At 44.8% G+C, this 26,388-nt stretch overlaps 1 protein-coding gene across 1 annotated transcript in view; it reads left to right on the top strand.

Annotated features, from left to right (window-relative positions):
• Positions 1-26,388, top strand: part of ehbp1 (EH domain binding protein 1) — a 331,101-nt gene that overhangs the window by 232,031 nt on the left and 72,682 nt on the right. Inside the window, 6 exon segments of the mRNA XM_034184954.1 lie at positions 7,322-7,454; positions 11,760-11,888; positions 11,891-11,985; position 12,594; positions 14,748-14,885; positions 17,138-17,151. Coding sequence (XP_034040845.1) covers positions 7,322-7,454; positions 11,760-11,888; positions 11,891-11,985; position 12,594; positions 14,748-14,885; positions 17,138-17,151 — 510 coding nt within the window.

Raw genomic sequence — 26,388 nt, 5'->3', positions numbered from 1 at the left:
CAAAAACATTGTTTTCAGATTTAAAGTGTTTATTTCTCACTAACATTTGCAATATATGAGAGCAACATATTAGATTTATGCAAGAATAAGCTGTTTTGGAGCGTTTTCCACCATGTTGCATTGCTTTGTTCGAGCGAGCAGCCAGCTGACGTCGCCGTGCCTTTCTCTACTCTGATTGGCTGTCACCGTGTGCTTCCCAGCATCCCTCATGTGAGTCAGAGGAATCCCACATGTGATCTGTGATGCCGCTATCATAGACTGTAGGGGTTGCTACCGAACGTAGTTTAAGACTTCATTTTAAATTTTTCCATTCAGATGAGCCATTCATTAATTTTTTCCAGACAGTGTAAATTTTTATCGTATTGGCAGTGTCGTATTATGAATCCCCTATTTAAGGGCTAATAAATAAAATGCGTGGTCCCAAAGAAAATTCTTTTCATGACTTAAATCTTAAAAAACCAAAGGCTGTACACCTTTAACTTTTTTAATAACTGAGTTTGGACATATCGAAAGGGCGGAGCTTGGAAGAGTGCATCAAACAATACATTTGTATAAAACATTTATATTCCTTCCTTTAATGCTCCAACCCCAAACAATTTCTGATTGGAGTCAAACAACTGCTTCACGTACACCATATGAAGTCTTATTTCAAGATGTGTTATTAGGAAATAATTTTTCTTTAACAATAGTTGTCATGATTTTACTGATTACTTTTTATGTTTTAATACATTATTCTTAAACTTTGTGTTGGTGGTTTGGAAGAAGCAACTGTGTAATTGAGATTTTGCACATTTTTGGCAGTATTCAAGCTAAATGGCACAAACTGTGTACTGCAGCAGTAGTTGTTGTAGTAGCTTTGAATGAGGTTCCAACAGTTCTAATTAAACAGTTCTGATTAAATTCTACCTCCTTTGTGTCTGGATCATCATCCTGGATTCAAAAACACAGTTGGAGTGTGTGATTACTCAGCTATGTGTTTGGTTTTATGTGTGTGTGCGTGTGCCTGGACAAGATAGAGACCTAAAACACCTCTTGACTGAATTAGCCTGTCATGACAAATGTCTGGAACTGCATGACTGGCTGCCAGACTGGCTGGCTATCTGGGAGGCTTGCATTCTATTTCAGATAGTGACTGTGTGTGGCATCACTTTGTGCCCACGCCAGGACTCTGTACATGACCAGTGGTGCGCACCTTCTCTCCTCCTTTCTCTTTGCCCAGAAAAGAGCAACCATAGCGACAACTTGCTCCCGCCTGCTCAAACAGAGCTTCCAAAGCGGAGAGGGCTCCTCACCCCAACACCAAGCCCACAGGCGAGCACTCTGTCTCTGCCTTGCACTCAACCGTTTAGCCTCTCTTCCCCTCGAGGGTCCCAGCAGTCAATGGAAAACAGTGCACGATTGTGTGTGCTTGCGCCGTTATTTTTGAAGCACTGCTGACCACCAACCAACATGCTTTGTCTCCTTTTCTCTCTTTTTTCATCTCATCTTTGATTGAGTAACTAAACGGCTGTCTTAGTTTGTGTGATTTCTACCCCCCCACCCCGAGTTGTGCCACCATGGCATCTAGGCGATGGCACCCACTGTTGTCAAATGAGACTTTGCAGTTTTACTTTTTCTGCCTGCCAAGACACCAGATGGGAGTAGCCAATGTGACTATCACCTCTGCGTACACTAATGTTGTCCGGCAGGTGGCACTCTGTTACCACTCACACAACAAAACTGCTAAACGTTTCTGGCATGTTGTATTCTAGCTAAACAGTGAGTTGTAATTGCAATTTCAGAGTGCAATTCCACAAACTGTGCCCGAATGGTTTGAGTTACTGTGTGTGTTCATGAGCGTTTCATAGTTTGAACACTATAGCAGCCAATTAGAGTGGCATCTGTCTTTCCCTTTAAACTAGACTGCACATGGAAACAGACACAAGTAAAGGTAGGATTTGCCACTTGTTAAAGAGTTAACACCAACCTCTCAAAGCACACACTGCGCATAAGCTCCCTGAGGTGAAACAGTGCAGCAAGCTGAGAATTTTTTTTTAATTGCCTTAAAATTGACCATAATAAGCCACCATGTTAATATTACTGTTGTGTGTGCATCCGTCTACCCTGTCTGTTCCTTTTGTTTGTTCAGTCATGTGTTTTTGTGTATATTTGATTTTTTGGTGCCTGCTTCCCTTCGGTTTTCAGTGTGTGTGTGTTTGTCCTCATTATCTGTCAGTCGTGTGAGTCCCAAGTGTGTGTGTGTGTGTGTGTGTGTGTGTGTGTGTGTGTGGAGAGAGAGAGAGCACATTGACTGTTTTGTGGGCACGCACCCATCGAATCATAATTAAGCCATGTCCTGGTTCTTTGATAGCCATGTACAGTGGCTTCCCACGCGCGCACGCACCTGTGATTCATGTCTGAGTCTTGTGTGTGTGTTTGGAATCTGTTGTGTTCTCTCCCCTGCATATGTTCTTTGACTTAGTTTTTGGTTGTTGCACAGGTGTTGGTTGATCATTGTTGGCATCCTTATGTGTTCTTAGTTCCTTGTGTTAGTTCTCCTTGACTTTACTCCTTGCACACCACTGAATTCCATGTTTGCTTTTGGCCTCATGTTTGTATCTGTATTTTGATTTGGTGATTGTTCTCTGTCTTAGGTTGTCTTTGGTTATTGTTATGTTTTGTTCTTTTTCACTCCTGGATCTCTAGTTAGTCATTAGTCACCTTCAGTTTGTGTTATTTGTCATGTGCGTGTCTCTGCCTCTTACACCTGCCGCCTGTTTGTTCATTAGTTCAGTTTGTTATAAGCTGCACCTTTTTCACGTGGACGTTGTTGTTTAACATTGTTGTGTTTGACGTTGGTCTCATCTTTGGTTGCTTTTTTTGTAAGTACCCCATGTTCATTGTTACATACTTTGTCTTCAGCTGTCAGTAGTTTTGTCTTCTCCTGTGTACCTCTCATTAAATCTCCACCCTGTATTTTGTGTAGGGTTGGGTATCAAGAACCAGTTCTTTTTGAGAATCGTTAAGAAATTATTCGATCCACTGACATCGTTAGCCTTTTTGCTTAACGATTCCCTTATTGGTCCTTCAGAGCGAACATTGTTTTTGAGGGTGTTCATTGGGAAAACTGTAATTTCTCTTCGTTGATCGCAGACCCTACAGCAAGTCTGTAAACAACTGCTTCTGCAGCAGCTGTGCTTGAAGCTTGAAGCAACGAAGCAGTGCTCTGACCCGCTGCTTCATTGGTTCTCTGCTTCGCTGATTTTCAGAAGCAGTAAGTCCGCTTCTTAACCCCTCTCAAAACCATTAAAATGTCAATCATGAGTCACTTTTGTGTGGATTAAAGTCATTAACTGGGACTGTTGTCTTGCTGCGGGCAAGAAACGAGAATCGTCCTCCATTCCGTTTGTACCAGTGTGCCGAGTAAAATTAGAAAGATAGAGTCCCATCGGAATTAATAACTTCAAAGCGAATCGCCATTTTAAATCAAATGACACCTCTTTCCAAAAGTTGTAATACAGACAACAAACAAAAACATTTTTTTTTTTCCTGTGTTTTATGAATTGCATCCTGACGTGCAGCGCGGCCACTGAGTCCAGCTCAGAGGTATGGAGTTACATTTGTGCCATTATTATCTGAAAGTAAATGTTTTTGACAAAAACTACAGATTTCGTTTATTTCTATTTATGTCCAGACATCTAGGATCCACCACGAACAGATTTTATTTAGGTCCACAGATCAAGGATCCAGTGACCAATTTCATATTTATTTAAGACAATAAAATGTTGTTGACATAGCTAACCTGTAAAGCTTACATTTAGTACACAGAAAATTCACAGGAGGTATTGATAAGGGAATAGATAAAAAATCGGATCAATAAACGGAATCGATAATGGCATCGATATCGATAAAATCTTATCAATACCCATCCCTAATTTTAAATGACTCTGACACCATAGTTACATCTAATTCCTGTATATAATAAATATTGTAATATCAATAACTCTTGCTGTTTATTTTTGTTTTGGGATTTTTATATTTGCACGCTGCTGCAAATGCTTGCATGTATAATTAGTTTTTCATCAAAATTTTCATGCAGTTCCTTTAGTTTAATCTGTGGTGATGGTATAGGTAGATGAATCACATGCTAAGAACATGTTGTCAGGGTTTGGATTTTGGAATTAACCTCTCTAAAATATTCTAAATATAGTCACCACAGAAACTAAGCTTTTTGAAATTGTGAATCAAATGAACCAAGAAGGTAAGTTCTGTATAGTCCCTGAAGCCCGTTGGTGCTGGTGCTGATGATAGTCTGCGGACTTCCCCTGGATGAGAATCCAGTCCGACACAGTTACTTCCACATCTTAGGCCAGTACCCATTACAACTGGGTGGACTGAGACCATGCTGATTAAATGTCTTGTCCAAGGACACAGACAAGTAGCATGAGCGGGACTCTAACCCAGGTTTGAATTACTCGCTACGCCCTTCGATAGTATTGAAAAGTATGTGACCCTTTTTCATGTTGCTCAAAAATGCTTGCATTTCTCCTGTTGTTGAAACATTTTCTCATTTTTTCCAATCAGTAGCTGACTAAGCTAGGTGCATTTTTCTATGGTGTTAATCCTCGCCTCTGGAGAGGCAAAGGCAATTTCCCCTATCCTGTCCTAAAAATGTTCCACAACACTAATGCAGTTGGATATTTTGGAGTGTGTTGGGATCAATCTGTATATATGTATCCAGACACACACACACACACACACAAAAGAAAACTGGTGGTAGTATCCATATCTGTACACGCCAGATTGTATATCAGAACCAAACCATAGCTGGAAGGCCATCTGTGATATTACTGTTTATCATATTACATTTATAACAGCAGGGTAAAGCTGGTCTAGAAAGCATTAGTTAGAAAGAACTGAATAAGGGGAATAATGTGAAAACAATGGTATCATGAAAGAAAACATGAAAATACATTTTTCACATTACTAAAGATAATTTTGTCAGTCGACCTTGTGATCATTTCTTTTCTATTCTGCTATTAGAAACCTCAACTGATCAGCTTAACATTCAATGTATTGATTTACCAGATTCCACAGACTTTGACAACAGTGTTTACGTCTCCATTAGCCGACTTTACTCTTGCAGTTGATACTGGAAACTCAGTCGCTCATACATCCTGTGTCTCTGGGACTCTATGCTCATTCATCTCGCCATTACAAATAACGGCTCACGTGGTTGTTGAGTTGCAATAATTTTTGTCATTCCATGTTCTGTCAAATTTGTGTTTGGCGTTTCATGTTGACTTGTTAATTTGGCACATGGTCACCCCACTGTGTCTGAGCTGTTTGAGGTTTCTTCCACTAATGTAAAAAAATGATTAGGATGTTCTTCCTTACCACTGTTGCCAATGTGGTTGCTTGTGGGGTGAGTCAGGTGGTGGAATCTAGCCCTTACTCATGTGTAGCACTTTGATGTGACTTATGTTGTAATTTGGTGCAGTATAACTCAATAGAATTGATTTTAGACATCAGCTGAAGTCCTCCACCTGCTTAGTAGGTATTCTTCTACAGAATCCATCAGCAAAGTATTTTGAGTAGTGTATTGAATTTCAAATTGAGTATATTTAATGTTTGAAAGGTTGGTCAGATGAATAAAGTTATCTGAAGATGTTTGTTGGCACTCTGACCTGACACAATAGAGAGACACGCAAACTGGATCTAATTTGACTGGATGAAATTTAGACCTGGCCCAACAGGGGCACTGAATCCGATCTTGGGTTGTTTGTTTCATTGTGTAGAGTTATAGATTTGCTGTTATTCTTTCTAATATGAAATCAAAATGTTTTGTCAGGTTTTTTTTGTAGATGACTGCTAAATGAATAGGAAATAAATGCTCTTAGGCTTGACTCATGATACTTTTCTCCAAAAAGAATTTGCGCTCATTTTTCCCTCTTGCTTCCCTTTTCACTCTTTATCTCTCTGCCCCTGTGCTGCTATCTCGCTCTGTTTATCAGTTTCTTTCTGAGGTGTGTTGCCTGCTCCCTGTGGGCATCCCCCTGGGCGCTCTCTCACTCACATATACACAGGGTGCATTAGGGTTGCTGTCATTTACAATGCAGCCCCATTGTCCCAGCTTAACAATGGCTACAAACAAACAATTGACATGGAAATGGAGAGATGTAGCTCATTAGCGGGTGCTGCTTGTTTTGTTAATGGATAAATGGGCAGCTTCAATAGGCCAGCCCTAAAACCCCTGCCTCAATATGGAGACGCCTGATTAACAGGAAACCACAGTGAGGGAGAACAGTGACACAGAAATGCAGCTTTGCTCTCCCCTGGGTGGAAAGAGTGTTTGTTTTTTTTTTTGTTTTTTTGGGGGGGGGGGGTTGCAAGGCAGAGTTTTTTATAATGTGCAAGTAGAGTGTCTGACTTGAGTCGTGTAGCAGGAGTTTGTCGCTACATGATGGCGGTTCTCCTTGCATTGTTTGTGCGTGTCTGTTTTTCTTTTTTTAAAATACGTAGATGCTTTGTCTCATGCGGTGTGGACCTGCCACAGCTCCAATTTAGGAATGAAACTTCAGCAAAGTTAGTCTGTCAGTAGGATATTTTATAGGGGCAGGACCAGATTTCTAAGAAATATGGCACAGAGGTATGTTTTGGCTTAAGAAAGCATAGCCGGCTCAAGGGGCAGATTGTGCATTAGATTTTTGAACTTTTGCCTTTGATCCTGATTTCTATGATACCTTATTTGATTGTTGATCTCATAAGCAGGCTTGCCAATTTGTTCAGCAAAAAGCATCAAAGATCACTACACACACTCAGTCCTGATTCCTTTGATCTGAGTAAAGGATCAAAGTAAAACATACAGACAGCAACAAAAACAAAAGCTTCTTGGCGGGGTTCAGAGAGTGATCTGGATCACAGCATCAAAGATCGGCAACCAGGATCTAAGGTTGAGATAAAATATTCTGATCAAAGCTCAGCAGCCAACACACTGTCATCTCAGACATTAGGAGCAGAATGGACAGGAATGGTCAAGTCTGCAGCAGGTAGTAGCACTGCGATGGCTGGACTCTGCACCACACTCGCTGTCACTCAAAGCCTCCACATCCCTAATTATGCATTACTTCATAACATGAGCCAGTTTTTTGGGGGGGTTGGGGGAGTGGTGGTGAGAAAACATTTTACTGTGGATCAAATTCCCAACTTTGGAAGCTGTTTTAAATATAAATAAAATTTCAAAAAGTTAGCAGCATGTGTATGGATCCATGTACGTATTGAGAGCATGCAGTTGCACAAGCGTGTCAGTGCAAATACGATATCGATTTTTGTGTGTTTATAGGAGCGTGATGCAGAGCGGCGAAGACAGCTGAGAAGCGAGCCAGGCAAACTGATCGCCGAGGCTCGATCCGGAGTCAAAATGTCTGACATGAGCCTGCTGGATGCCAAAAGCACCAAGACTACCCCTGCTGGAGGTCAGCACATCAAGTCGACTGCAGCAAAAACAGTATTTTACCCACTTTCACTTTTATCATCTGCAACAGTCTGTGAGAATTTAATTAAGGGTCTAATTCTCACACTCACTTACCACTGCTGATGCATGCCGGTAATGCAGATTAAATGACATAAAAGTAAAGTCACAACAACATTCATTTGACATACAACAGCTACAGCTCACACATTTCCATTATGCTCTCTAGAGGGGTTCTCTCTAATCCTCAAAGGAAAACAAAATGTCATTTGACAACAACCGCAGGTCTAAAAAAGCACTGCCCTCATACTTTAGAGCAGCAATTTACTTTGCATCTCCTCCCTCGTCTCATTCGCACAGTATTGTTAATCAACATAACGCATTGTGTGGCCAAATTATGCCAAAGCACAAAAACACTCCTAATAACTGCTTGCGGGGTGAACAAATGCTGCCGTACACGTTTCACACTGCTTTTCATTTCCTTGAAATTTGGGGTTATTATTCTAATGACCGTTATTAGGCCTCCTTAGTTATCTGTTTCAGATTGTGCGCCTTTTCTTTTAGTGTTGTTCAGGGTTTGCAGGTTGACATAAACAGGTAAGGGGACTTGTTTAAAATCAAAGAAAGCAGCTAAAATCAAGTTCATTGTGATCCGGAGAAAGGACAGACATCAGCGGACTTGATGGACAACAGATCAAGACTTTAAGAATGAAAGAAAATAGATGCCTGCTCCTAATTTCATCCATCCATCCTGCATCGATGGCTGGCAGTTTCTGTGAGAAAGCACTGATGAAAACACAGTTGCTTGATGTATTGTTCCAGTGCATCACAGTTAGCCTAATTCACGTCAATGTATTTGAATGTTAATTTGAATTTAATCCTAAGTATATACTTTTTTTAATATGAAGCTGCTCACATTGCCATTTATTGTTATTGAGTTATCTCGTCAGCACAATGGAGATGATTAAGTCATTTGTCTGCTATGCATTCACTTCAGTGCATTTTACAGATGCATGCCTCGGCATCTCCAAAGCCTATAGGAAAAAAGATTTGTGATGACCTGAATGTGGGAATGTGCATGAAGACAGCAACCACTCACATGCATTCAGTCGTGAGGCAGTTTCAGTTCTGTAATTTATCAGACCTGGTCTGTGGGAGTAAGTAAGTAAAGTTTATTTATATAGCACCTTTCAAGATGAAATCACAAAGTGCTGTACAAGAATGTAAGAACACAGAAATAAAAATACAGAAACTGAAAACAGCAATAACATAAACTAGTTAAAAGCAAGTCTGTACAAATAGGTCTTGAGCTTCTTAAAAGTTCCAACAGAGTCCACAGAACGTAGGCGTAGTGGCAGTGCATTCCACAGTTTGGATGCCAAAACCTCAAACGGACAGTCTCCTTTGGTCTTCAGCCTTGACCTTGGTACAACTAACAGGTTCTGGTCCGAGGACCTCAGCGACCTGCTTGTCACATACGGGTGCAAGAGTTCACTGATATAAAGTGGCATTTGACCATGCAGGGCTCTAAAAGTCATCACCAAGGGAGGAACCTGCATTCACTGGAGAGGAGCAATGCAGACACTCACAGAGAACATGCAAACTCCACAAAAAGGTCCCAGGTCAGGTTTGAAACTATATATTCTTGTAAAAAGATGATGGTGCTCAGCTCTGCACCACCATTCCTGATATGTACAAGACATATGACATGTGGACACTTGACGTTCATTAAGGCTAATGTTCTTTGCAGAGCAGGTAGGGATAGGAGTTGGGCCACCAATATATAGACCTGGGTTCATGCTACCTGTCTGTCAAAACACCTGCTGTCCATTGTTCCAGTCTTCCTAGCTGTAAATGCATACAAGCCTCGGCTGAGGAAGTAATCGAAGTTTGACTGGCATCCCATCCAAGTCCACTTCACACTGTGGAATACGTACCAGTAAGTACCAGTATGAATGGACCTAGGACTTACATCTCCTCCCCATTGATGTTGAGGGCTGTGCTCCAACCTGAAACCTAGTCAACTATTTTTGGTCTTGTTTTTTTTTTTTAAATCTGGAAGTTTTTGTGTCTGTGTATGTAGAGCAGGTTGCTCAGTGGATTCATCATTTCTCATCATTGTGAATCACTTTGAGCATCTGCAAGGTGAAAAAGCACTATAGAAATGCAGTCCTTCATCTGTGACATAACCCACATCTCCACTGTCATTCTGTTTGTTCTTCACATGGTGAATCGTTAACATTAGTTTCTCTAAGGTTAGTTACCAGCACGAGCTCCTACTCTTGTGATGCAGTAACTATATTTTGGAGGAGAGTACCTTTACCATATTGCATATTCTGACAGAGGAGCAGCAGGTGTTCTGATTCCTTTTTAATGCCGTGTGTAGACACGGTCAGATCAGCCATCATGTCTCCTGGTGTGTCAGTCAGTCTGGTTCAGTCACTGTTCCTGTCTGTAGTATTTCCATGAATTAAAACTTTTCTTCCAGGTTGAAACATTTGCCTCAAGGTGCAAGAGAGACACATGAATATAAGAAGAAAATAAGAGGGGTCAGAAAGAACACGCAGTCTTGATAATGATGAAGAGCGACTTGTCGTGAAGGAGACGGGTGAAATGAGCACAGGGAAAAATTTCAGATCAGTGACATACTGGCTGAAACGACCAATGCTACACAGTGAGGCATAGGAAGGGTAGCACTTGATCTGTTTGCTCTTTCAACCTTTCTGAATTGGACTAATTGTTGATCTCATTAAAATTGAGTTGGAGGGAAGAAGGGAGGAGGCGAGCAGAAAGCTGAAATGCTGTGGGCTGTGATACACAAGGCCTGCCGAGCAGAACGGCTAATCTAACCCCCACACTCTTTCTGTCTTCCTCGTTCTCTCTCTCCTCAACGCCATTCACCGCCCTCTAATGCAGCTTGGGTGCCCCCCCCAACTATCTGCCCGCAAAGAACTTTCCAAACTCCATCACCATGGCCTCCCATTAATTAGGCCCTAACCAGCCACGCAGGAACAGCGTTAGCTAGCAAGCTCCGTATCGCAGCTGGCAAATTGGAGAGGGAGAGGGGGGGAAGGACAGGAAATGCTCTTATTTTGATTTAGTCTTCTTTTTTCCTCTCCCGCACTCAATAAGTAGTAAATGGCAAAGAAAGGCAGTCTGTGATGTCAGATGTTGTTTACTGATTTTCTTTTAATCCATGGTGTGTTATCCAAGCAGCCAGATCTGTTCAGCTCTATATTTGAGTTTCTTTCTACTTTAGTTGCTTTTGTCCATAATGTGAAGACGCTGTTGTTTCTGTTTAGCTCCCCTGGAGAATTAATGCAGTATGTACTTTCATGTTTTATGGGTTTTATTTGTCTGGATTTCTTTTATCTGAAACAAGAAAGCCAGGCAAGACATTTGTGAAAAGGAAAATGAAATAGAGGCAACAGTTTCACCCAGCGTGTCAGTTTGAGCATCCATGCACTTAAGCTTGTGTAGATGGACACCATCGGCCAACGTACAACTATTTCGTCAGGGATACAAATACCTTGAACAAGATCACTACTTTTGAGAGGTAGGGATGGACAGGTTGTCTGTCTGGGCAGGTGCCATCATTACCCAATGCAGTTCCGAGGGGTCGTAGATGCAGTGAGCCATGTCACCAACACATGCTCCTTGACTTTACTTGGACTGTTACCTGATGAACATTTGTCAGATTCTCCACAAATTAAGTAAAAAAGACAAAGTATAAAAAGGTGTACAATGCATGCAAAGTTTGTCAAAATGTTGTCAAAGAAGGAGCATGCCCGCCAACATTTTTCAATGTTTGTCACAATGTGCAAATGCCAGTAACTGCAGCTTGTAATACTTGTGTAACATTGGCACGTCTGCTGTTCCACAGAGAATCCAAGACTTTCAGTAGATATTAGGGTGACAGTCACTTGGCATGAAGCAGATGCAGCAACTATCCAGTTGAAATCTATAATCCCATTAAATTTACTGCTGAGTAGATGTACCATAGTTCATCTGTACTTTAGTTTTTGCGATGATGGAGACGAGGACCATCCAATGGGAATCACTTGACATTTCCTTGAAGTCCAGCCTACTGGTAACACAAACTAACCCAGCTTTCCTTTTCTCCACACTCATCCTTCTGTCTTCATTTTGGCTTTTATTTGTAATCCTGTTACTTTTTCACTCTGGCTTTTTTTTTTTTTTTGTCAATCTTCCATTATTCTTTTTTACACCCACTTTTCTCTCCTTACTGAATCACTCCCTTTCGTACTTCCCTCTATTTTTTTCTCTGTTTCACTCCATATACCCACAGACATTTTGGATGGAGTGAGTTGTCACCATGAGGGTGATGGCGCTGATGGTGAGAGGCGTGAGGATGAGCAGCTCCATTATGATGGTGGTGGTGATAATCTCGCTGATGTCACATCTGCGTCTGCCCTGGTTCTAAGGCGCTGCCACTGGATCTCAACTTTCCAACCACTTCCAGCACCCAGGGGCCCCTGGAGCTTAATACCCATAGCTCTGAGCTAAACTCTCTGGTAAAAATCACTGGCCGTGGCTGTGCGCAACTCAGTGGTTTCACTGTTTGTTTTGTTATACCTACCTGTATACTTGCATGTTTACTTCCTTCACATATTGCCTACCGTAGCTCTTCAGTTATGAACTTGTCACACATCTGTCAGTCACATTCTGTGTGCACAGCACTCACTTTTTCCACATTTTTTTATGTTACAGCCTTAGTCCAAAATGGATGAAATTCATTTTTCCCCTCAAATCCTACACACAATACCCCATAATGACAGTGTGGGTAAAGCTTTTTTGTTGTTTTTGTTTTGGGTTTTTTTTTACCCCAAATTTATTAAAAATAAAAAGAAAGAAATCACGTGTATAAGTATTCACAGCCTTTTCTTGCACAGCTCTAGCGCATTCTGTTTCCACTGATCATCATTGAGATGTTTCTACAGCTTAATTGGAGTCCACCTGGAGTTAATTCAGCTGATTGGACATGATTTGAAAAGACACAGGCCTGTCTACATAACGTCCCACAGTTGACAGTGCATGTCAGCGCACAAACCAAGCATGAAGTCAAAGGAATTGTCTGTAGACCTCTGAGACAGGATTGTCTCAAGGCACAAATCTGGGGAAGGGTACACAAATATTTCTGCTGCTTTGAAGGTTCCAATGAGCACAGTGTCCTCTATCATCTGTAAATGGAAGAAGTTCAGATCCAGCAGGTGTCTTCCTAGAACTGGCCGCCTGTCTAAACTGAGTGATCGGTGGAGAAAGACCTTAGTCAGGGAGTTGACCACGAACCTGATGGTCACTCTGTTAGAGCTCCAGCATTCCTGTGTGAAGAAAGGAGAACCTTCCAGAAGGACAACCATGTCTGCAGCAATCCACCAATCAGGCCTCTATGGAAGAGTGTCCACACAGAAGCCACTCCTCAGTAAAAGGCACATGGCAGCCCACCTGGAGTTTACCAAAAGGCACCTGAAGGACTCTCAGACCATGAGAAACAAAATTCTCTGATTTGATTTGTGAATGAATTGATGGCCACATGTTGGCTTAGTGGTGCCTCACAGTAAGAATGTCTTGAAATCCCATTCTGCCCTTTCTGTGTGGAGTTTTATGTTTTCCCTGTGTCTGTGTGGGTTTCCTCCAGGCACCCTGGTTTCCTTCCACAATCAAAACATGCTTATTTAGGGTCTGGTCCTTTCTCTTGATGAAGGCAGCGTCTCTACATCTGGAGCAGGTCCATGGACACCTGACTGTGGTAACCTACTGCTCCTATTGGTTGAATTGTGTCTAACTGTAGGTAGGATGGGTTAAATGCAGAGGACAAATTTCACTGTATGTATGGATATCTGTACAGTGACAATAAAGGCTGTTCTTCTTCTTGATGAGTCTAAGATTAGACTATTTGGTGTGAATGCCAGGTATCATATTTGAATGAAACTAGGCACCATCCCTACAGTGAAGCATGGTGGTGGCAACATCATGCTGTGGGGATGTTTTTCAGCAGCAGGAACTGGGAGACTAGTCAGGATTGAGGGAAAGATGAATGCAGCAATGTACAGAGACATCCTGGATAAAAACCTGCTCCAGAACGCGCTTGACCTCAGACTGGGATGACAGTTCATCTTCAGTAGGACAATGACCCTAAGCACACAGCCAAGATATCAAGGAGTGGCTTCAGGACACTCTGTGATGTTCTTGAGTGGCCCAGCCAGAGCCCAGACCTGAATCTGATTGAACATCTCTGGAGAGATCTGATAACAAGCTAATAAGAGTAGCTTATAATGTGATAAAACTTTCTCACCCACAGCCAGTAAAATAAATAAATCCTATTAAATTGCCCTGTCTTCCCATTTGTCAAAAAAAGTGCTGCAGTGACGTCACGGGGCCTCTGTGAAAAGTTGAGATTTTCAACTTAATATTACTCATGGCAAAAGCAGAAAAAGCGGTCTGCTCTGAAAAAAGACGCTGGCTGCAGCCTTTCTTTCTTGGCGGGTTTTTAAGCTGTCTTCTTATTTCAGTAAGTAAAAAAATATATGCTTGCACCCAGGGGACAAAATAAATGCTATATAGACACGTCCTGTTGTGTGATACATTATTTTATGTTATGTTTTACTCTGTAAGTGTTACAGCCCGGTCAGGTTTATACATGTCATCTAAGCATACCTCTGCAACATGTATTTAGTCACTTCAGTGTGTGTAGTAATCTGACCTCTGCTTCCTGTTGACACTGACTACTGCTTCATGGAGTTAGGTAGAAGCATCACTGAAGTATACAGTTATTAAATGCCTCCAAATTGTTGTGTAGTTATTTCTTTTTTCTTCTTCTTAAAGTAGTAATTAATAAACTCAAAAGTGCTCTCCAGACAGGAATAAAATTTTATCTTCAGGAAAGCATTTGCATAAATCTTCAGAGGTAAACTAATTGCTTTGTTTTGCTTTTAATTTATGTTGTTTTGCTTCTTGGTGTTCCTAGCCGTGTGAGATAGGTGAGGAAACAATGAGAGAACAGAAGAAACAAACATGAAAATGGACAAATGTTTTGCGTACTTTGAAGAGCACTGTCTCCAGACTTTGTTTTCCTCTGCTGCTCCCTCCCCCAGTCTTTCCCCCCCCGAACACAGTACTCACATAAATATATATTGTTGATTGTACACGGTCTTTATCCCCTCTATCAGAATTGAACATATTTTTATATACGTGCGGACACAACACGTACAGTTTCTGTTATAGGCTCTGCTGCTACTCGAACATTGTTTCTTTCCGTCTGTCTCAAAATTTGCAGGTACAAACAGTAAGCACATGGACCTGAAGCTGAAGAAGCTGGTCGAGCTGAGACCAGGTGGAGTCACCTCTCCTCCTCCTTCCTCCACCTCCTCGTCTTCCTCACCGTCTGCCTCTTCCACCTCTCCACTCAGGCCCTGTGGAAGGATTGGAGGTACACACGGGTCCATCCTTTCCATCTCTTCTCAACGCTACCCACTTTTTGCCTTTCATCTCTCTGACCCCTGTTCTCGCCACATCATCAAAGGGTCAGTCCAATCAATCAGGTCCGATTGACCTCACTTGTACATCAGTCAGTTGGACTACCTCATGTTGGACTATAGCTTATCCCTTTCGTGTCCATATGAGTGTGTCTAAAGCTCCCATAATGCTCTGCGAAACATGCAGCAGTCCCTGCTGTTGACTTTGACCTTTCCAGTCAGTTTGTGTGCTTGTGGCTGGGGTAGACTGTGCTTTGCTTCGTCTGTCTGTATCTTCTGATGTGAGTATTGAGTCAACAACTCAGTCGGCCAGTCTTAACATCTGTTTAATTGATTTTGAATGTCAAGTGGAATAAGGTGTGTGTGTGTGTTAGTACATGTGAGAGACGCTCTGTACTTATGGCGACACGGGGTATCTTTGATCATCGAATCACATAAACACCCTCTTGTGTTCAAAGCTTGAAAGGCTTAGTCCTTCATGGCCAAAGGAGTGACTGTCTCTGTGACCCCACATCAATATCTAACACCACACTGAAGTCAAGGCAACTTTTGGTTGACACCTAATGCCAAACAAAAGCACCTTAGCCAAAAGTGTGCAGATCCAATTTCTGTATTTCCAGTGCTCAAACTTTATCAGTGACCCTAGTAATGAAGTTGGGATTTTTTTCCTGGTAATATTTTTGTTGTTGTTGTTTTGCTTTTTTTTTTTTTTGGCACATGAAAAAGCCACAAATACTTGATATAAAAGACGTAAAATATAATAGATGAGAGCTTAAGTAGCTCACACGTGGTTGAGTGTGGCTTTTCATGGGTCAGGAAAAGGTTGGGTATTTAATGACCGGCATATATCCTCAGTAACCATGGCACTAGCAGTATAGCTAATTTTATCTTGCTATCAATACCTGCTAATTAATGCTATCAGTGCTAACATACAAATTAAACAATATTGAAGATTAATTCATTGAAAATACTGAAGCACAGATTTCTTAATGGTTTGTTCATACAGTTAACTGAACAGCAAGTCATTATCTGTGGCTTCTATATAGCCGACTCTGCACCCCCCGAACTACAACAGTGGCAAAGCCAGCATGTCCAGTGTTTACCAAACCTGGTTTTCGGGACACAGAGTACTGCACATTCTCCATTTGTCACTGCTCTCACTGCACATAATGAATCCAACCAGGTGTGTTCAGACAGCAGTTGATTGGCTGAAGACACCTGACCTAGCCTACGGTTACATCAGCTACAAATGACAGAGGCAAAGTGCCAACTTGCCATTCATTTTCAATCAGAGTGGGTTTTCTACAGCCGGACAACCGTCAATGTGCCAGCAGCTAGGCAGTGCCAAAATACATGAAATGCCTTATTTTATGCAAATACTGAGCGATGTGACAACGGTGACTGCCAATCCAAGCAAAACTTCTTGTAATTGCTCAGAAAGTCTGAACTATCCAAAAAGTGTTTTCACACTGCAAACAAACCACATCATGATTCACTTCAGTCTGGACTGAGACCTCCTCTTTGGACCGTGGTCTGAGGCAGTTTTCACACTTGCTGTTTGGTTCACATCAAATTGAAAACGTGAAGGTCCCACAATGTCGGTGTGAAAGCACCATAAAAGACTCTCGTCTGGTTCATGTTGTTAGTCATTGCTTGTGTTCTGTAGTGCCCCCCCCCCCCCCCCAAATCACTATGTAATAATTTGTGATTCTAAGCGATATGAGGATGAAGAAAAAACTCTTCATATCCACTTCCACATTTAAACCTGCAAAGTTTTGATCTTTTTACATGATATGTTTGGTCTTATATTTGTGGTGTTTTTTCTGTTCTGGGGGGACCAAAAATAGAGAGCTTGTCCCAAGGGGTTGGGCATCCCGTAAGTCCTTGAGGCAAGTGGACTGACCTGCAGGAGGATGACAAACACTCACTCTCATTAGTGATTGTGCATATGCGCAGTCTCGGTTGTGCACGATAAGGGCATGCAGCGCTTAGCAGACTGCATCATTAGTCACGCAGCCGCCTGCATGCACATTCAGACACAAGAAAACTACTGAATCACCACTGCTGCCGCTTTCCATAGCGATGGTAACAGCGATAAGATATAAAGACGGAGAGTAAGAAGGAGAGTGGGAGGTGGGGACACCCCGATATCCATTTGTCCCAGAGTGTAAAAAAATAGAAGCCAAGTGAGCAGCTGGTCTGTCTGTGGTTGGTACTTCTGATCCTACAGGACACTTCATAACTCACAACAGATATGGACATGCACAGTATTTGACACTCATGCCGCCTGTAAACGTGTCCACAGTTGTGTGTCTGTCATATGAACACTTTTGGTACATGGCAGGACTTTCGTGATGTTGATGCCTAATGATTAAATATTCCCTGGCTGGTAACAGCGTAGGGTTTGGAGATGAGGGAATGACTTAGTTCATCACAGCTAGCTTATGTAGACTGTCACCTTTTGACTCACCAAACTAAAAGCAGTGCATAACAAGGAGCAGCTGAGGAGTTTTATGCACCAGATCAATCCCAAAAGCAACTTTGCCTGTGAAATAAACCACAGCTCCGCCCCTCACCTTACGAGCAGTGTGAAGACAGCACCTTTGGGGAAAATCATGATGTAAACTATTGGAGCAAATCTGAAACAGTATATACAACAGTTCTGGAAAGTAAAAGTGTAATTAAGGAAAAGATAGAACGTGTGGTTGATGTTGGTGCCAAAACTTTTCATCATTTCTGCAAATGACTGACTCAAAACACTGCTATGAAGTGTTTTGAAACCTTTGAATTGCCTTTTGTACAAGGTTCTGGAGTTCACATGAAGAAGAAAACATCACAGTACAAGCTGAAATACTCAGCAGAATGGGAAAGTTAAACTGTCATTAAAGAATAGATGGAATGTGTGGCTTGGCGCCAATAGGTTTTGTCTATACTGCAATTAGTGATGGCTAACTCAGAAAATGTGGATCATTCAAATCCTTCCACCACCTGTTCAACAGGAGTGGGAAGAGAGAATTAGCAGGGAATAGAATTCTTGTCTTACAACAAATTAATTTCATCCTTCTTCATGGAACATAAACAGTGCCATAATATTAACTTTCCCACTGTCATTGTTTCCATCCACATTGATTTATATTCAAAGTTCATTTTGAATTCTTTGACAGAGCCCTGATTTGATTGCTGTTCAGGAGTCTGCATGAACAGTAACACATCACATGCTGTGCTGCCACCTGGTGGATGCTTCAGGATAGTGCATCCAAATGAATGAATGAATGAATGAATGGATTTATTCGGCACACACACAAATCCGAAAGAACAGAAACATACCAATAATATGAATGTCATATAAACAAGCCTATGAGTCCGAAAGGGTGTGGGCAGAAGCAAAGCTTATCAACGCCCACCCCTGCTAGAATGAGTCCAACAATTATAACAGTCATAACAACATATACACAAATTCACAACACACTACATATCAACACAGACATACACTTCAATATTCAATTACATTTCAATTCATGTATAAGTATGTTATGTATAAAGCGCCAAATCACAACAACTTGGCCCAAGTCACTCCATATTAACCCTGCCGACCCCCAGAGCAACTGTGGTGAGGAAAAACTCCCTCTTAGGAAGAAACCTCAAGCAGACCAGGCTCTAGGGCAGGGGTAGGCAACCTGTTCCAGAAAGAGCATGAGGGTGCAGGTTTTCTTTGCAGCCACTGACTCCACCAGGTGATTTTACTGATTAATATCACTTTGAGCAGATGGAATCAGTTAATCAGTGAAATCACCTGGTGGAGTCAGTGGCTGCAAAGAAAACCTGCACCCTCATGGCTCTTTCTGGAACAGGTTGCCTACCCCTGCTCTAGGGGGTGACCCTCTGCTTGGGCCGTGCATACATACCTGTATACGTACATACGTACACACGCATTATATACATATAGACACTCACATATATACCTGTATACATACCCACTAACACATAAATAAATATACAATACATATATATAACATACATTTATACCTACACATACATATCCCTACACATATACACATATATATACACGCACACATGTATACATATATGCACATACATACTACATATACATATATACACACACATATACACGTACATATACATACATATTGACTGATTGATCATTTATTTTGAGTTTACAAAATAAGCATTTCTTTGACATCTACATTTACCCACATTGGGTTGAAAGGAACAGGTGATACAAACATACACGCATACAAATGCATGCAAATCAAATTTTGCATTTTGTATTTAAAGTCTACAGTCAGAGCAAGCAACATTTTGCTTGTAGTCAGAGCAGCTTAGGGTAGAAACAGAAGGACAAATGTGCACAAAACCTCACACAATCACGTTTTACCCTTTGACTAACAGCCAAAGGCATATTAACATCGACATCACCTGTCCTCTTGTCTGTATGCCACGTGATGACAGAAATTAATTAACCCTTCCATGGTCTAAGAGATGATCATTTTGATGGTAGTGAGTCATCTTAGGTTGGACCAGAGGCCTATTAAAGTGTGGTTGTATCAACCAACTTCTGAGGAAATAAGTCAACTTGGTGAGTAATGACGGAAACAGAATATCACCTGAACAGGCTAAGAGATGTTTATCATTTTAATGCCAGCGAAGCATCTTGGAATGGACCAGAAGCCTGTTGAAGACAGGTGACCTTTCCCTTTTCTTTTTGGGTTAAATGGTCTGTAATGGTCATTATACGAATGTTAGTGGTGTAAGTTAGGTTGGGTCAAGAGGTTTTGGTTTGACCTCATTTTCTGGGAAAATAGTCCTCTGCTTTATGTAGCTGGGTTCATAAATATTTGGACAATGACACAATTTTTGTGGGGGTTTGCCTCTGTACACTGCCGTAATGGGCTTGAAGTAAACAATCAAGATGTGTTTGTAGAGTATAGGCAGTTACATACGAGGTCTATTAGAAAAGTATCTGACCTTATTTAAAAAAAAAAAAACATGGATTTGAATCACGTGTGCTTGCGTGAGCCAACCTTGAACCTTCATGCGCATGCGTGATTTTTTTCACGCCTGTTGGTTGCGTCATTCGCCTGTGAGCAGGCTTTGAGTGAGGAGTGGTCCAGCCCTCTTGGCGGATTTTCATTGTCAGGGAAATGGCTGAGAGACTGCCGCTTTGCTTGATCAATTTTTTTTTAGAAACTGTGAGGCACATCCATGTGGGACACCATTCGAGAAATTCAGCTGGTTTTTGGTGAAAATTTTATGGGCTTCAAAGATATTAAGGGATGTTACTGTCCCTTTAAGGACGGCCCACAGCAGCTGTGGGGCACGCCGCGCTCCAGCTGCCATCGACAGGCTGAGCGACCATTTCATTTCTAAATCGCTCTGTGGATCCATCACCATCGTGTGCAATTTCTCTGGTTATCACAAGAGCTGGACATCAACTACTTTCCTGCAGATTTCACTTTTAACAAGAGATTTTGTCATGGAAAGCCGAGCGGACGCTTCACGCATCACGATGGATTTGCTGCTGGACCGACACAAAACCACCTCCGTTTTGGTCTCACAGGACAGCTTTGAGATGGTGTTCAGACAGCTGTCGGTGGTTTTTCAGTCGAGTGATTATCCAAGAAATTGTGGACATGCCAGAACATGTTCTGTGACGCTTCATCACAGCGTTGCTTTGCGTGTTGAAGCACCCGCGACGCGCAGAATTCCTCCGCACGTCTGTCTCAATTTGCAGAAAAAGTGCTGATGTCCACGTCTTTTCACAATTCCTGTGCTAGTCCAGATGACGTCCCGGATAAAACACAGCATCCAGTTTGGAAATGAACGGCACATTCCACTTTTAACGAGGAGTTTTGTCATGGAAAGAGGAACAGACAGTTCGCGCGTCACGACGGCAAGCGAGACAAAGAACACCTCCATTTCGGAGTGCCAGAAGGACAAGCTGGGACATGTCCAGCTCTCCACAATGTCTCTGATACTCACTCGACTGGTAAGCACTGAAAGGCATGTCCCAGATTGTCCTTCTGGCACTCCGAAACGGAGGTGTTCTTTGTCTCACTTGCCGTTGTGACACGCGAAGTGTCCGTTCCTCTTTCCATGATAAAAACTCCTCGTTAAAAGTAGAATGTGCCGTTCATTTCCAAACTGGACGCTGTGTTTTATCCGGGACGTCGTCTGGACTAGCACAGGAATTGTGAAAAGACGTGGACATCAGCACTTTTTCGGCAAATTGAGACAGACGTGCGGAGGAATTCTGCGCGTCGCGGGTGCCACGACACGCAAATCAACGCCGTGATGAAGCGTCACAGAACATGTTCTGACATGTCCAGGCTCGTCCACAATTTCTTGGATAATCACTCGACTGAAAAACCACCGACAGCTGTCTGAACGCCATCTCAAAGCTGTCCTGTGAGACCAAAAGGGAGGTGGTTTGTGTCGGTCCAGCAGCAAATCCATCGTGACACGCAAAGCGTCCTCTCGGCTTTCCGTAACAAAATCTCTTGTTAAAAGTGAAATCTGCAGGAAAATAGTTGATGTCCAGCTCTTGTGATAACCAGAGAAATTACACACGATGGTCACGGATCCACAGAGCGATCCGTTTAGAAATGAAATGGTCGCTCAGCCTGTCGATGGCAGCTGGAGCGCGGCGTGCCCCACAGCTGCTGTGGGCCGTCCTTAAAGGGACAGTAACATGTTGTGTGGGCCGCCAGAAGAGGAGGTACTGCTGGCCCACCACCAGAGGGCGCCCTGTCTGGAGTGCGGGCTCCAGGCACCAGAGGGCGCAGCCGCCTCACAGGAGCAGCCAGGGTGACAGCTGTCACGCATCACCTGCAACAGCTGTTACCAATCACCTGATCAGCAGGGGTACATCAGCAGGACGACGTCTCCACCTCTTTGCCGAGATATCGTTCTACCTGGAAGGTAACGTTCTCAGCTGACCGTGAGATCTTTTCAGTAACCTTTTGTGACTTTTGTGCATTATATAGCAGACTCTTTCCAACGAGAGGTGGAGGTAGTTTTCCTGCCGTGTGGATTGCTGGGTGTAAACGCGCCCACATTTAATTGTTTTTTTTTTGTTCCTCGCCAGCAGTACCAGGTCCGACACGCGGAGGCAGTGGCCACCTGGGAGTTCGGGACTTGGCGGCTCCAGTATTCCCGGGGTCTGGTGGCGGAGGAAATCGTGTGGTTCCGGTTCTGCTTTGGACAGACGTCTTCTATCTTCGAGCCTGCCCACACGACACCTTCTGTGATTTGACTTGTCGTCTATTGTTGTAATCTGTTGTGTTTGTTGTGCCCATTCACAACAGTAAAGTGTTGTTATTTGACTTCCTCCATTGTCCGTTCATTTGCGCCCCCTGTTGTGGGTCCGTGTACCTACACTTTCCCAACAGGATATCTCGGCCAACGTCATGGACCCCGAGGGGCGTCGACCGGCTGTTGAACGGCCAATGGAAGAGCAGGGCGCACAGGCGTCTGCAGGAGGAATGATCGGTGAGTTGCAGCGAATCCTCACCGCTTTTACGGCTCGGCTGGATCTGATGACCGAGCAGAACGTCCTCCTTAACTGCAGGGTGGAGGCTCTCGCCGCGCAGGTGGAAGCGCGCCCTCAGGGCGCTGCTGCGGCTCCCCTTCCTGTCGATCCTGTGCGCAATAGTGACGTTCCACAGGTCGTTCAACGACCCCTCCCACCTTCCCCTGAAGCACACATAAGCCCTCCAGAACCGTACGGGGTTGTGTGGAGACATGCGTGGACTTTCTTATGCAGTGTTTCGCTCGTCTTTCGCACAACGTCCCGTCATGTACGCGACTAATGCTAGTAAGATAGCTTATGTGATTAATCTGCTTCACGGCAAGGCACGCGCTTGGGCTACAGCGCTCTGGGAGCAAAATTCACGGCTCCTTCTGACATATGATGGGTTTGTGAGGGAGTTCAGAACAGTGTTCGATCACCCAAATAGAGGAGAGACCGCTTCAGCCGTGCTGCTGTCAATGAGACAGGGGCGCCGGAGCGCAGCTGCTTATGCAGTCGACTTCCGCATCGCGGCTGCGAGGTCCGGCTGGAATAGCACTGCCCCTCCGCGCCGCCTTCGTAAACGGACTATCGTTGGTCCTGAAGGAGCACCTGGTGGCTAAGGACGAACCGCAGGATTTGGACGGGCTTATTGATCTCGTTATACGATTAGACAATCGGTTAGAGGAACGCCGTCGGGAGCGAGGCGAAGGACGTGACCGGATACGCGCCACCCCTCTCCCTTCCGGGTTGGAAAAGGGGCCGCCCTCCCCACGCTCCACAGCCGCAGCGCTTTGTGGGGCAACAGCTCCCCCTGTTGACGTTGTTAGGGAAACGCACAGGGCCAAAATGGGGAGGCTGATCCGTGGAGAGTGTTTTCTCTGCAGCTCAACAGAGCACACACAGAGAGACTGCCCCAAACGGCCAAGACGTCAACACTCGCCCTTAGAGACTGGGCTAAGGGGGGGTCAAGACATTCAAGTGAGACACACACAAATTGCCACACGACTCCCAGTCACAATCCTGAGTGGGGATTTAACCCTTCAAGCCCGAGCACTGGTGGACACGGGGTCAGAAGGGAATCTGCTAGACAGCGGATGGGCAAAGGAGGTAGGGCTCCCTCTGGTGGCGCTTCCTTCGCCATTGCAGGTGCGGGCACTAGATGGCACCCTCCTCCCTTTACTCACACACAAGACACAACCAGTAACTCTGGTGGTGTCTGGAAACCACCGGGAGGAGATTGAGTTTTTGTAACTCCTTCTACCTCCCGCGTGATTTTGGGCATCCCATGGATGTTAAAGCACAATCCCCGGATCGATTGGCCGTCTGGGGTGGTGGTTCAGTGGAGCGAAACCTGCCATCGGGTGTGTTTAGGATCCTCGGTTCCTCCCGGTTCCCAGGCTAAGGAGGAGGTCAAAGTCCCTCCCAATCTGACGGCAGTGCCGGTTGAGTACCACGATCTTGCTGACGTCTTCAGCAAGGATCTGGCACTCACCCTTCCCCCGCACCGTCCGTACGATTGTGCCATTGATTTGGTTCCAGGCGCTGAGTTCCCGTCCAGCAGGCTGTCCAACCTCTCACGACCTGAGCGCGAATCAATGGAGACCTACATCCGGGACTCATTAGCTGCCGGGCTGATCCGGAACTCCACCTCCCCGATGGGGGCAGGTTTCTTTTTTGTGGGCAAGAAAGATGGCGGACTTCGTCCATGTATTGATTACAGGGGGCTGAATGAGATTACGGTTCGCAAACCGATACCCGTTGCCATTATTAGATTCCGTGTTCACCCCCCTGCATGGAGCCAAAATCTTTACTAAGCTGGATCTTAGAAATGCGTATCACCTGGTTCGGATCCGGAAGGGAGACGAATGGAAGACGGCATTCAACACCCCATTAGGTCACTTTGAGTACCTGGTCATGCCGTTCGGCCTCACAAACGCCCCCGCGACGTTCCAAGCATTAGTTAATGATGTCTTGCGGGATTTCCTGCACCGATTCGTCTTCGTATATCTAGACGATATACTCATCTTTTCTCCGGATCCTGAGACTCATGTCCGGCATGTACGTCAAGTCCTGCAGCGGTTGTTGGAGAACCGGCTGTTTGTGAAGGGCGAGAAGTGTGAGTTTCACCGCACATCTTTGTCCTTCCTGGGGTTTATCATCTCCCCCAACTCCGTCGCTCCTGATCGGCCAAGGTTGCGGCGGTGAGAGACTGGCCCCAACCCACTAGCCGTAGGAAGCTGCAACAGTTCCTCGGCTTTGCACATTTCTACAGGAGGTTCATTAAGGGCTACAGTCAGGTAGTTAGCCCCCTGACAGCCCTGACCTCACCAAAAGTCCCCTTCACCTGGTCGGATCGTTGCGATGCCGCGTTCAAGGAGTTGAAACGGCGCTTCTCGTCTGCACCCGTTCTGGTGCAGCCCGATCCTAGTCGCCAGGTTAGTGGTTGAAGTGACGCCCTCGGACTCAGGGATAGGAGCTGTGCTTTCCCAGAGCGGGAAGACCGATAAGGTCCTTCACCCGTTGTGCCTATTTTTCCCGCAGGTTGACCCCGGCCGAACGGAACTATGACGTCGGCAATCGAGAACTCCTTGCGGTGAAAGAGGCTCTTGAAGAGTGGAGACATCTGTTGGAGGGAACGTACGTGCCATTCACGGTTTTCACTGACCACCGGAACCTGGAGTATATCAGGACCGCCAAGCGGCTGAACCCCAGGCAAGCCCGCTGGTCCACTGTTTCTTCGGCCGTTTTGACTTCCGGATCACCTACCGTCCCGGGACCAAAAAACCAGAGATCGATGCCTTGTCCCGGGTACATGAAGATTAAGTCAAAGCGGAGTTGTCGGATCCACCGGAACCCATCATCCCGGAGTCCACTATCGTGGCCACCCTCACCTGGACGTAGAGAGAACCGTCCGGGAGGCCCTGGCACGAAGCCCGGACCCCGGAACTGGGCCGAAGAACAAACTATACGTCCCACCAGAAGCTAGGGCTGCAGTCCTGGACTTCTGTCACGCTCCAAGCTCTCCTGTCATCCAGGGGTGCGAAGAACCGTGGCAGTTTGTCCGGCAGCGCTTCTGGTGGGCGTCCCTAGAGGCCGACGTCCGGGATTATATCCAGGCCTGCACCACCTGCGCCAGGGGCAAGGCTGACCATCGCAGGGCATCAGGACTACTCCAGCCGCTGCCTGTGCCTCATCGCCCCTGGTCCCACATCGCCTGGATTTTGTCACGGGCCTCCTGCCGTCCCAGGGTAACACCACCATCCTCACGATAGTGGACCGATTCTCCAAGGCGGCCCACTTCGTGGCCCTCCCGAAGCTCCAACAGCCCAGGAGCACAGCGGACCTCTGGTCCACCACGTCGTCCGGCTGCATGGGATTCCAACAGACATCGTCTCTGATCGCGGTCCCCAGTTCTCCTCGCAAGTCTGGAGGAGCTTCTGCCGGGAACTGGGGGCCACGGTGAGTCTCTCGTCCGGGTACCACCCTCAGACCAACGGGCAAGCAAAACGGGGTAAACCAGGAGGTGGAACAGGCCTTGCGCTGCGGACTGCCGCGCACCCCGGCGGCCTGGAGTACCCATTTGGCCTGGATCGAGTATTGCCCATAACAGCCAGGTGTCTTCAGCCACCGGCCTCTCCCCTTTTGAGGTGTGTCTGGGGTATCAGCCCCCGTTGTTTCCGGTGGTTGAGGGAGAGGTTGGTGTGCCCTCGGTCCAGGCCCACCTATGGAAGTGCCGTCGGGTGTGGCGTGCCGCCCGTTCTGCTTTGCTAAAGGCCCGGACGAGGGCAAAGCCCATGCAGACCGTCGGCGGACCCCGGCCCCTGCGTATCGGCCAGGGCAGGAGGTGTGGTTATCCACAAAGGACATTCCCCTCAAAGTGGACTCCCCCAAGCTACAGGACCGTTATATCG

This window comes from Thalassophryne amazonica, chromosome 13 (assembly GCF_902500255.1).
Source record: "Thalassophryne amazonica chromosome 13, fThaAma1.1, whole genome shotgun sequence".
NCBI lineage: Eukaryota > Metazoa > Chordata > Actinopteri > Batrachoidiformes > Batrachoididae > Thalassophryne > Thalassophryne amazonica.
The sequence above is the reverse complement of the archived record's forward strand: the minus strand, read 5'-3'. Positions and strand labels throughout refer to the sequence as shown.